Source organism: Oratosquilla oratoria, chromosome 12 (genome assembly GCF_046742065.1).
Source record: "Oratosquilla oratoria isolate Oo_2021 chromosome 12, ASM4674206v1, whole genome shotgun sequence".
In the NCBI taxonomy this organism is placed as follows: Eukaryota; Metazoa; Arthropoda; class Malacostraca; order Stomatopoda; family Squillidae; genus Oratosquilla; species Oratosquilla oratoria.
The window spans coordinates 32,414,287-32,427,555 of NC_134788.1; the positions used below are offsets into that span (position 1 = coordinate 32,414,287).

The 13,269-nt window shown below is 40.6% G+C and overlaps 1 protein-coding gene across 2 annotated transcripts in view; it reads left to right on the plus strand.

The window, feature by feature from the left end:
- The window catches only part of LOC143031278 (macrophage mannose receptor 1-like), a 46,311-nt gene that overhangs the window by 7,857 nt on the left and 25,185 nt on the right, over window positions 1–13,269 (plus strand). Inside the window, exons 9-15 of one of the 2 annotated variants that reach the window (XM_076194909.1) lie at window positions 3,259–3,357; window positions 4,781–4,912; window positions 5,214–5,258; window positions 8,013–8,192; window positions 9,722–9,955; window positions 12,407–12,589; window positions 12,732–12,998. In XM_076194909.1, the coding sequence (XP_076051024.1) occupies window positions 3,259–3,357; window positions 4,781–4,912; window positions 5,214–5,258; window positions 8,013–8,192; window positions 9,722–9,955; window positions 12,407–12,589; window positions 12,732–12,998 (1,140 nt within the window). The remainder of the gene's footprint in view (window positions 1–3,258; window positions 3,358–4,780; window positions 4,913–5,213; window positions 5,259–8,012; window positions 8,193–9,721; window positions 9,956–12,406; window positions 12,590–12,731; window positions 12,999–13,269) is intronic. The other variant, XM_076194910.1, reaches the window with a different exon arrangement.

Sequence of the window (13,269 nt, forward strand, 5' to 3'; positions counted from 1 at the left end):
GAAAGCATACCTGCTAGGACAGTGGGAGGTTGCGAGTTCAGTTACTGGGCATTGCCAGCGTTTCAGTGATGCTACCTATCCAACATCAGCCTTTAAGTACACTAATAAGATTATGTAGTGGTAAATAGGATTATGATAGGAAGAGTTAAGGATGTACATGTGCTAAGGGGAGAGGGTGGGGGAATATCAGATCATTTTTTGGTGGAAGGTAAGTTGAGAGTGGAGGATAGATGGAGAAGGAGGAAAGGGACAAAAGGTAGGGAGGTTCTTAGAGTGAACTCCTTGAATGAAAAGGAAAAGGAGAAGGAGTACGAAAAGAAGCTGAAGGAGGAGTGGGAGGGAGTAAAGGATAGAGCAGAGATGGGTGTGGAGGAGGAATGGGGATGGTTCAAGGAGGGAGTCTTAAAGTGTGCAAGGATGGTGTGTGGAACAAGAAGGACAGGGGGAAATAGAAGAAAGGGTAGTGAATGGTGGGATGAGGAAACAAAGAAGGCTGTAGAAGAGAAGAAGCGAGCATTCACAGATTGGTTACAAAAGAGGACAGGGGAGTCATATGAGACGTACAAAGAAAAGAAAAGAGAAGTAAAGCAAAAGGTAAAGGAGGCAAAGAGGAGAGCAGATGTGAAATGGGGTAGGAGTATGACAGAAAATTTTGAAAGCAATAAAAAGATGTTTTGGAAAGAAATTAAGAGAGGAAGAGGAGGCGAATCAAGTAGGGAAGAAAAGGTAAAAGGTACAGATGGAGAGTTGATAATGGAAGAGATGGCAGTGAGGGGAAGATGGGCAGAATATTTTAGGGAGTTGCTGAATGTGAAGGAGGATAGGGAAGGAAAGATAGCTGCAGTGGGAAATACGAAGAAAATGAGAGTGATGAGTGAGGAGAATGGAGGAGAAATAAGGAAGGATGAAGTGAAGGCAGTTGTAAAGATGATGAAAGCAGGTAAGGCACCTGGTCTGGATGGATGTCATGCAGAATGTCTGAAAAAGGGAGGTTCAGTGATGGTGGACTGGTTGGTGAGATTATTTAATGTTTGCTGGAGAGAGGGTAGAGTACCGGAGGACTGGAGTAGTGCCTGTATAGTTCCTCTTTACAAGGGAAAAGGGGACAAGTGTGAATGTAGTAATTTCAGAGGGATTAGCCTGTTGAGTGTAGTAGGGAAGGCTTATGGGAGAATCTTAATTGAGAGGATCAGGAGAGGAACAGAAGGAGTAATTGGTGAGGAACAGTGTGGATTTAGGACGGGTAGAGGTTGTGTAGATCAGATCTTTGTGGTAAGACAGATATGTGAGAAAGCTATAGGAAAGGGGAAGGATGTTTTTTGGGCTTTTATGGATCTGGAAAAGGCTTATGATAGGGTAGACAGAAAGGCACTGTGGGAGGTTATGCAGATTTATGGGATAGGAGGAAAGCTTTTGGGAGCTGTCAAGAGTTTTTATGTGAGTAGTAGAGCATGTGTTAGGATTGGAAATGGAGAGAGTGAGTGGTTTGAAGTAAAGGTGGGACTTCGTCAAGGATGCGTTATGTCGCCCTGGCTGTTCAACTTATACATGGATGGGGTGGTGCGAGAGGTGAATGCTAGGGTAGTGAGTCAGGGATTGGAGATGGTTAAAGAAAATGGAGAAAAGTGGGAGGTGAGCCAGCTGTTGTTTGCGGACGACACTGCGCTTGTGGCAGGGTCAGAGGAGGGATTGAGGAAGCTGGTGGCAGAGTTTGTGAGAGTATGTGATAGAAGAAAGCTAAAGATAAATGTGGGTAAAAGTAAGGTGATGAGATGTACAAGGGGTGAAAGTGGCAGTAGACTGGAAGTGAACATTAAGGGAGAGCGACTGGAGGAAGTGGATAGTTTTAGATACTTGGGTGCAAGTGTAGCAGGAAAAGGTGGAGTGAAGGTGGAGGTAGAATGTAGATTGAGAGAAGCGAGTAAATGCCTTGGTGGTTTAAAGAGTGTAATGAGAAATAGACATTTGGGAATGGATGCGAAGAGGAGACTGTATGAAGGAGTGATTGTGCCAACAGCACTGTATGGGGCAGAAACGTGGAACATAAGAGAAGAAGAGAGAAGGAGTTTGAATGTGTTTGAGATGAGGTGTCTGAGAAGTATGGTGGGGGTTACTAGGCTAGATAGAGTGAGAAATGAGGAGGTGAGGAGGAGAACAGGGGTGAAAAAGGATTTGGGAGAGAGGGTTGATGAAAGAATATTAGGATGGTTTGGACACATGGAAAGAATGAGTGAAGAAAGACTAGTAAAGGAGGTATGGAAGGCAGATGTGGAGGGAGTGAACATGAGGGGACGTCCTAGGATGAGGTGGATGGATGGGGTGAAGGGGGCTTTGGGGAAGAGGGGAATGTCTGTTGAGGAAGGAAGGGAGAGGACGGAAGACAGAGGTGAGTGGAGAATGGTTGTATATGGATGATGTTGTGACTGCATGAGGAGGAATGGGCGGGGGGGGGGGGTGGGGTAGTATGTGTGAGTAAATTTTGACGCAGCCCGAAGGGATTTCTCCCCGTCCTCTCCTTATATGCAAAGGGGGACGGAGAGGGGGGGTCGCCGATTAAATGAAGCGGCCTTGCTGTGGATGTACTGTGTCTTGCGACACTGCTTCTGACCCAGGGCGGTGGGCAGGGTTCAGGGATGACCCGTCATCCAGGAGGTGCTCAGATGAGAGGAAGGGTGGGAGGGGTGTGGAGTGTATTTAGGGATGAAATGGGTGGGAGTGTTTTTATGCCTTTCCCTTTGTGGCTACCTCCCTTGGAAGGGGGAAAAAGCCTTGGTATATGTATGTATGTATGTAATAAGATAGTTAGTGAGACACACTGCTGTTGAATATGATAGTAATGGTTTAATTCATAGATGGAGGAATAATGAAAAGGAGAGAGAGAGAGAGAGAGAGAAAAAAGCTAGTACATCCCAGATCAGAATGTGCAAATGTGGTGAAGTGCTCATGCATTAATAGATACAATCATATTTTATTAGGTGGTTTTAGTACTATGATGAAATTCTGTTTGGTACATACCTATTTTGAAACAAACATACGATAGTTTACATCATGGGAATTGAGACAATTACAAGAGTAACTTCTCATCCTTTAAATCAAGGATAGGGAAGCTTTTTCCTACCTGGGGAGGGCCATTTGGATATTTACATTATTTGTAGGCCATATAAAACTATCAATTTAAAGAATGGCCTATATTTATTTTGTCAATCATTGAATTTACCCTTAACATTGTGAATTGCTTTGTTTCCCACACTTCTACAGGCTGTCGCTTCAATGAAGCAACATATAGAGATGACAGCTCCTTGAATAATATGTGCAGTAACTTAGTCTGTCAACAAGGAAGATGGGAGATCAAGGATGGTGAGTATTTAATACAACAGCAACACTGAGTGTGCTGTTCTCTTGCAATGAAAGGATGAAATGTAAACAAACATGCTAAATGGGCTGTGTTTTCATACTGCGCTCCTACAGTCTTTATACCATATTTTTCAGGAAAAAAAAAAAAAAAGAGAGAGAGAGAGAGAGAAATGGGTGGTGAAAGTTGGATAAGTGAGATTGGGTGCATGCTTTGGTTGGCTACCTCTTTGATTAAGGGGAAAAAGCATATTGGTATATACGTAGTACAAAAAAGAATATAAAGGAATTAGAAAGAATAGTGGGGTTGGGATATAGATGGAACATGAGCACCAAGATTGTGATTTAGAATTAAGATAGATATATATCCAGTAATTCAGTATCCTCAAATTCCATTCATTGGTTAGATATGTAGGATTAACATAAAATGGGAATGTTTTTTGAGTAGAAAATGGAGAAGGCAAGAGATAGGTGTGAGTGGAAAATGGTTGTGAATGGAATAGATTGATTGATAGTAGATTGATGTGGATTGATAGTAGATTGATGTGACCCAAAGGGATTTCTCCTTGTTGGCTTTATTTTCACACAAGGAGATAAGGAAGGAAGGTCATCACGTAGATCACTGTGTCTCAACCCTGTGGTCGCCAAGACATCGTGTATGCTAAATATTTTTGTTGCAAAATTATATGAATTCAATACAATAACCATGCACATGCGATAAAAACTTTTATAAACCTTACATGACCTTTCTTCATTAAGAGCGGCCTTGCTGTGGATGTGCTGTGCCTTGCAATACTGCCTCTGACCCAGGGCAGTGGACAAGGTGCAGGGATGACCCGTCATCCAGGAGGTGCTAAGATAAGAGGGAGGGTGGAGGGGAGTGGAGTGTATTTAGGGATGGAATGGGTGGGAATGATTTTATGCCTTTTTCTTTTTGGCTACCTCCCTTGTAAGTGGGAAAAAGCCTTGGTATATGTGTATACATTACCTTTCTTACACATATATATATTATACTTGCCCCATACTTTTTGTAGTCAACAACTAGTCATATATATTAACACATATATAAATAGATTAGTGGGGCCGTGGTAATATCACGAGGATCATATTGAGGTCACCTGAAGAAAAGGTTGGGAAACACTGATGTAAACCAAGTGGCTGGCCCTGCTGTAGCAAGACATTGCTTCTGACCCAGGCAGGGGACAGGAGTGACCCTTCCTCCATAAGGAGCTAAGATAAAAGGGAAATGGGTGGCAGATGGGAGTTGGTTGGTTGGATGGGGGCTGGGTTCATGCCTTAGGCAGGCTACCTCCCTTATAAAGGAAAAGAGGCCTGTTGGTATGTAGATAGACAATGAAAATCCAAAATGAAATAATTTGTGTGTGTGTGAAGATTACCAATATATATATATTTTTTTTTCACTCAATAGAAATATCAACTGTTCCTGAAATTGTGGATGATGAGAGCTACACTACAGCACCACCAGCTTCATTGATAACTCAACCTATGCCCACAGTCTTAACAACAACGACCCCCAAACCCATTCTTCCTCCTGACAATAGTAAGTAGTTCTAAGAACTTTTTTTTTTATTATTATTATTCCATATTGAAGCTTTAGTATGAAGATCATCTACATTCTTGTGATTGAACATAGATGAATCTGAATCTTACAATGTTGAGATTATCATCACCAAAATCATTTGAGAAACATGAGATTCAGACTTCTTTAATAATCATCTATCTAAATCTCTCCACACAACCAATTATTTATTTCTTAATCATAACTTGTTAAAGTTAATAAAACTTTACTTATTTCTATTATTATTTAATATTGCATGTGTTTCAATGCTATGTCTCTTCAGGTTTCTGTGAAGGAATTGAAGTACATGAACATGAAGTCAATAAATGTAAGTAAATAAGTTTAATGAGTAAATCACCAAAAAGTACAATTTAGTCAGATCAGTTTCTTAACATTGCCAATAGATTATTCATAGATTTACAAAATATTACAAAACATAAATTTACTGGATATACCATAACTTAAGGCCTCAAGGAAAAAGGGACTTTAGTTATTTTTTCCAGTGTTGGATTCATAAGAAACCATAAAGTAAATACTGCAGCTGAATTAATTCATGCAGAAGGAGCACATTTAATGATAATGATAGTAATAAGGAAGGTAAATGCAAGGGCAGGGGATAGTTAAAGAAAATGGAGAAAAGTGGGAGGTGAACCAGTTGTTGCTTGTTGACAACACTGCACTTGTGGCAGGATCAGAGAGGGGATTAAGGGATTTAGTGACAGAGATTGGGAAGGTGTATGATAGGAGAAAGTTGAAGGTGAATGTGGGTAAAAGTAAGGTGATGAGATGTACAAAGGGAAAGGATGGCAGCAATTTGGAAATGAGAGAGGCTAGAGGAAGTGGATAGTTTTAGGCACTTGGGGTTACATGTGGTAGGAAAGGGAGGAATGGAGGTGGAGGTAAATTGTAGCTTGAAAGAAGCAAGTAAATGGCTTGGGGGGATTAAAAATTGTTGTGAGAAAAAGGCATGTGGGAATGGATGCAGCAAAGATTAGGAGATTGTATGAAGGGGTAATTGTATCTACACCACTTTAATGGGCATAGACATGGAATTTAAAAGAGGCAGATAAGAAAAGTATAAATGCAGTTGAAATGAGATGTCTAAGAAGTATGGTAGTGGTTACAAGGTTGGATAGAGTGAGAAATGAGGAGGTGAGGAGGAGAGCGGGGGTGGAAAAGGAGATGACAAATAGGGCTGATGAAAGAGTATTGGGATGGTTTGGACACATGGAAAGAATGAGTGAAGAAAGATTAGTAGAAGAAGTGTGGAAGACAGAGGTGGAAGGAGTGAACATAAGGGGATGACGACCAAGGATGAGATGGATGGATGGGGTGATAGGGGCATTGAGAAAGAGGGGAATGTCTGTTGAGCAAGGAAGGGAGAAGGCAGGAGATAAGGATGAGTGGAAAATGACTGTGTATAGATGATGCTGTGATGCAAGGAAGGGAGAGGGGGGTAGGGGGTTGTCAAGGAGTGGGTATGTGTGAATTGTATATTGATCCAGCCCAAAGGGATTTTCCCCCATCACATCTTTTTCTGTAAGAGGGGATGGAGAGAGGGTTGCCAATTGTATGAAGTGCCTTTCTTGCCATGGATTTGCTGTCATTTGCTGCATTGCTTCTGACCCAGGGCAGTGGGTGATGAGATACAGGAAAGACCTGTATGTAATGAGAATAATAACAATAATAATAATAGAAGTAATAATGATGATAAAGATAACAATAATAATAATAACAACAATATTAATGATAGTGATAATAATGATAGTGATGATGATTATGATAGTAATAATGATGACAATAATAGTAATGATAATGACAATGGTGACAACAATGGTGACTACGATGGTGATGATGATGTATATAAAACTGGTGTAGGATTGTTTTTATTTTCACACATAATGATAATAATTTATTTTCACACATGATGATAGTAATAACAATGAAAATAATAATAATAATGATAAAAATAATGATAAAATGTTACTTATAATGTTATGATATATAGGAGGATTAGGATTGTTTTTATTTTTACATTTATATATGGAAATAATTTTTTTTTTCAATGTTTAGGACCTCAGCATGTCTTAATCTTGCTCTGTTTAAAGTATTTGAATATTTGAAATATATCCACATGGGTCATGTCTTTGTGCTTCCATCAGCCAAATTAAGGCTGCATTTATGCCAAGTGCATCGAATCAATTCAATTCATAAAGAATCAACATGATTCATGATCATGTTGATTGGCCACACTAGTTTCAATGTAACCATATACACCAAGCGAACTGAGTCAATTGATTCACCTGCTGTAATAAACGGTTACATTGAAACTAGTGTGGCGAATCAACACGATTCATGAATCATGTTGATTCTTCATGAATTGAATTGATTCAATTCACTTGGTGTAAATGCAGCCTAAGCTGTAATTGAGCATTGTAGTATTTTTTTTATTAAGCTCCCTTGATAAAAAGACATGTACGAAGATTTTTGTAAATGCAGAGCTGATTCTATTGAGAACACCCTGTAGGAAAGAGGTGAAATGCAGAGTATGGGATCCAATTTCATGTTTGTTTCTTTCCACAAGCTTGGGTTATATAAGGAGTCAGATGTTTGTCTACTGTGTTATAGCTGAAGAAGCCTTGCTGGGTTTAAATATTAAATACACTAGATACCATACTGTGTGTTTGGCCTCTCTCCTACAGTGCTATACCAATCTTTTCTGCTTTTTACTCATAAGAACACCTTATAATAACAATAATAATAATAATGTGGATAGGAGGTAAAGGGAACACAGGCTGAGGGAAATACTTTTATTCCTGACTAGTTTCGCCTGAGTGGCTTCTTCAGAGGAAAATTCCTCAGAAGAAGCCACTCAGGCAAAACTAGTCAGGAATAAAAGTATTTCCCTCAGCCCGTGTTCCCTTTACCTCCTATCCACATTCATCACAATGTATACACAATAATAATAATAATTAGTTTATTTGGCATTGAATCAATATACATGAAGTGCAGATAATGAAAAGAACAGTTTGAAATAATAATTACAAATGCCAAGGATAACAACACAAAACCTTCTTGGTAGCAGTGGCAGAATGTCCTGTGGGATGGCGTGCCCTGGGGAAGGAGAATGCCTACTGTTTGTTCCAGCTTTTGGAGGGTCAGTCCTGGAAAGATGCCAACTCAGCGTGTCAAGAGATAAATGGTACCTTGGCTGATCTGAGTCTACCAGGAGAGTTTGAAGCCGTACAGGAATATCTTAAAGGTCAGTCATTCATTTACAGTTGTTGGTACAAGTGTATATGGATCTTAGAATTTGCTAACAACCTTGTGGTCTCTCAGCCTTCCAAGGGATGGCATTGTATCATTCATTGAGTGGGTTAGGAGGAAATGGTGGAGGGTGCTTCTCCCTAATCTCCACATTAACACAAATATATATATATATATATATATATATGTATATATATATATATATATATATATATATATATGTATATATATATATATATATATATATATATACACACACACACACACACACACACACACACACACGACTCGGTGGCACAGTTGGTAGAGCGCTGAACTGGGGAGTAGAAGTGCTCCCAGTAGCCAGTTCGAATCCTGCCCAGGGCCGAAATTATTTCGGTATCGCTGTGCCTCGGGTCGTTACTCTGACTCTCGTGGGCGGGGAGTTGGGGGTGTGTGTGTGTGTGCAAGGTCATAGCATTACCCATAGATCGGACCTATGAGCTCTGAGCTCTCTTCCAGGAGGGAAATAGTTGTCGATCACGAGTCCAAGACGTGATCCAAAGACCAAGTGAATACACACACACACACTTAGGTGTGAATGTAGCAGGAAAGGGAGTAGAGGTGGAGGTAGAATGTAGATTGAGAGAAGCAAGGAAATGCCTTGGGGGATTAAAGAATGTAACAAGAAATAGACATTTGGGAATGCTTAGAGGAGATTGTATGAAGGAGTGATTGTGCCGACAGCACTATATGGGGGCAAAAACATGGAACATAAGAGAGAAAGAGTTTAAATGTTTTTCTGATGAAATTACTGAGAAGTATGGTTGGGGTTACTAGGCTGGATAGAGTGAGAAATGAGGTGAGGAGGAGAGCGGAGGTGGAAAGGGAGTTGGGAGATAGGGTTGATGAAAGAGTATTAGGATGGTTTAGACACATGGAAAGAATGAGTTAAGAAAGATTAGTAAAAGAGGTGTGGAAGCCAGAGGTGGAAGGAGTGAATATGAGGGGGCTCCCAAGGATGAGATGAATAGATGGGGTAAAAGGGGCATTGCGAAAGAGGGGAATGTCTGTTGAGGAAGGACGGGAGAGGACAGAAGATAGGGGTGAATGGAGAATGATTGTGTATGGATGATGGTGTGATGCATGAAAGGGAGTGGGTGGGGGATGGGGGTGAGGGAGTATGTGTCAAAAATAATTTAACACAGTCTGAAGAGATTTTCTCCCCATCTTCTCCTTTTCTGCATGAGGGGACAGAGGAGGGGGGTCGCCGATTTAATGAAGCACCCTTGTTGTGGATGTGCTGTGTCTTGCAACACTGCCTCTGACCCAGGGGAGTGGGTGAGATGCAGGGATGACCCATCATCCAGGAGGAGCCAAGATAAGAGGGAGGGGTGGTGAATGAGAGTGGAGTATGTGGGGCTGGAATGAGTGGGAGTGGATTTTATGCCTTTGTTTTTTGGCTACCTCCCTTGTTAGGGGGAAAGAGCCTTTGGTATATGTATGTATGTGCATACTTTATAATTGTCTCTCCTTTTGTTGCAGGTAGTGGAGTGACTGATACCTGGGTTGGAGCTACAAATTGGAAAGTAGACGTCAGATACAAATGGACGTGGGTGAGTACAAACACTGGTGTCAACCCATCCATGTGGGGAAGGAACACAAACCTGAAAGGAACAACTGAGCAGTGCATGGCCCTAGCAAAAGACAGGAACTTCCTAGGTGCAGAGAAGGACTGTAAGCTGAAACTCCCCTTCATATGCAGCAGAATACAATACGGTAAGTGTCGATATAAGGTGCTTGTTCCTGTTTGAATAGGTGGCTGAATAATCCCACATTTTCCTACAGAAAATTATTCTGTGTCATATGTAGATAAATTGGACAAAGTTAAGTTTAACCCATTCAACTCCGATGACAAGATGTCTTGTCATTTGGTCAAATAAAACAAAAAATCATAAAACACCAAAATGTTTGATCAAACACCAGAAAAATATGACGTCAGTCCTCGCTTCGCTGCGAGCGAAGCGAGGACTGACGTCATGTTTTTCTGGTGTTTGATCAAACATTTTGGTGTTTTATGATTTTTTGTTTTATTTGACCAAATGACAAGACATCTTGTCATCGGAGTTGAATGGGTTAAGAAGGAAACAGGAGGCAAGAACTGGTTTACCAATAGAGTGGTCAGGGAATGGAATAGATTTAGTGACCTTGTAGTAGTTAGTGAGCGCTGAAACTATTGCTTGTTTCAAGAGAAGCTAAGATAATTATATGGATGGGGATGATAGGTGGTAATGGACATGGGAACTAACTAGTGTAGGCATTATGGTCTCTCGCAGTCTCCTTCTTTCTTATGTTCTTATGGTGTTGGGAAAGAGCAAAAAGGATAGATGTTATTATAAGTAGTTGTAGTTACATTGCCTTTAGCCCAAGTAATGTGCCCCCCCAAAAAAAATCAATGGTTGTGTACTTTTGCTTAAAAGTGGCAGTCTGCCGACAAGATTGACTAGATAAACACCATATGAGGACGGAGCCTTTATTTGTACGACGTTTCGCTTATTACAGCTTTTTCAAGTACAAGTTGAGATACAAATGCTTGAGATTAAATAAGGGGAAAGGAGGGAACGGGGAGAGAAAAAGGGGGGGGGGAAGGAAGAGGAGGAGGAGGAGGAGGAGGAGGAGGAGGAGGGTGGTGGGATGGACACTGGGAAAGGATGAGAATGCCGGCCCAAACGTCCTTTCCCAGTGTCCACCCCACCACCCTCCTCCTCCTCCTCCTCCTCCTCCTCCTCCTCCTCCTCCTCCTCCTCCTCCTCTTCCTTCCCCCCCCCCTTTTTCTCTCCCCGTTCCCTCCTTTCCCCTTATTTAATCTCAAGCATTTGTATCTCAACTTGTACTTGAAAAAGCTGTAATAAGCGAAACGTCGTACAAATAAAGGCTCCGTCCTCATATGGTGTGTACTTTTAACAAACATTTGTTGAAAGTGTGTGAAAAGCATGTTTGTTTGATAACTGCAATATTGGAAATTTATCAGTGTAAAATCAAATACAGTAACAAAATGAATTAATTTTGATCAAAAATTTATCTTGCTATGCTTATGCTAAGTAAAGTATGCAATATGAACTTTAAACAAACTTTTGACAAACTTTGAAAGAAAAAGTACTCTTTTGTCTCAAATATAAACAGAATTCCTAAAACTATATAGACAGCATTCTTTATGTATGATCTATGTGAATATATATTTGAAATATCCTAAAGAAAAACATTGTTTCATCACATATTTCAAACATGCATGCTAGTATGCATGATATGTGACAATCTTTCAACAACTGTATAACATTTGCTTTCTGGGAGGGTGTTGTGGGACACGAGTTTTGGATGGATGTGCAGGGCCCCGAAAAGGGGAGGAGTGGCATTGCCCCGGGGCGGTACGTTTTGGGGGGTCGGCACTTTTGGTGAAAAGAGGGTAAAGCAAATTCCCCCTAATGTACAGCTACACAGAAAACTATCGTTAGTAGGGGTGTCGAAACATTCGCTAATGAACATAACCTTATGATACCGAAGGGTTGGTATTTCTGGGGTTCGAATTGTTCGAATTCCTTCTGAATGAATACGAATCGAATAATAGTTCCGGAGTTCATATGGATTCACTATGACATGATAATCTTATTTCCGATGGAGACTTCAACTTGTCTCAAATAGTTTCGTTGTTTTGTGTCAAAATGATTAGCGTGATTTACTAACGATAGTTTTCTGTGCAGCTGTACTTTTAATGCAGGATTTATTTATCATGAGTTGTGTGTATTATGAATGATGTGTGTATAAATGTTGTTTTGTGGATGAATGTTACATGTGAATCGGGCTAGTGACCATCAGATGTGGAAGTTGGTGGCAGTAGTGGTGGTGGTGTGTGTGTGCGTGGGGGGGGGTCACTTTTCGAAATGCCCCAGGGCAGCACTTACCCATGTCGGGGCCCTTTGGATGTGAGATGGGTGTCTGCTTTGATTCAGCCACTTCCTTATTATAGGGGGAAAATCCTTTCAGTATTTATGAATGTATGCATCTTATTTAGTACACCCTTCAGTTGGAAATTGATCTGTCCTGCACTTTATAGTATGATCAATCCTCCCTCTTCTCTTTCTCTTTCTATTTTCTTTGTAACATCTGTGAAGATTTAGTGGAAGGTGTAGAGAACAATGTTTTAGAAGATGTTGAATATAATTCTGCTTGCAGATCCTCCCTGTCCAGTTGGTTTTCTATACATCGAAGGTGGCTGTTACTCAGTCACGACCACAGCAGCCGTAAAATCCAAAGCTGAAGAGAACTGTAAGGACATTGGGGCATCCTTAGCTGTCTTCGATAGTGTGGCTAAATGGAAGGCTGTCGGAAACTACCTCACAACAAGCTACGGACAAGGTTTCTGAAAGTTCATAACGAAGTTCCGCACATGAGGCACCGATTGATTGCATTAAAAATTCTCTTTTTGTATATTTGTAAGTAGTGGAGTACTATTTGCTTTGATGATTACCTATTATTAACTAAGTGTTTGATTCTCAAGTTAAACCAGAGTACTGGGTAGATGGAGAGAAGGAAGGAAATGCGCTATCGGAATACTGGCGTTGGTCTAACAAGAAAGCCATTGACCCACATTTATGGTATAAAGGAGATGATTTCACAGCAGGCCATAATTGCTTGGCTCTAAACACAGCAAAGGACTTCACAGCCTTGGATTTCCCATGCACTGCATCCAAAACCTTCATCTGTGAGACACAGCCATCATACTTCATATCAAAGAACCATTCACGTGTCATGTGTCCTGATCAAGGTAGGTAAAGGAGAGTCTATGATTTTCTGGGTATATAAGTTTCTCATAAATGCTTTAATTTGTCAACATAGATTGTTGGGCATCTGGAAAAAAAAAAAAAAAGTGAAAAATGTAATGACATATTTACGTCCTTTTCTCTCACTTTTCTCACAATCTGTCCATTGCCTGTGAAGATGTTAGTGTAAATTATATCATCAGGACATTTACCTAGATAAGAGACATTACAGGTGCTATTGCTAAGCCTTGTGGAACTTTGCTAGTCAGTGCCAGC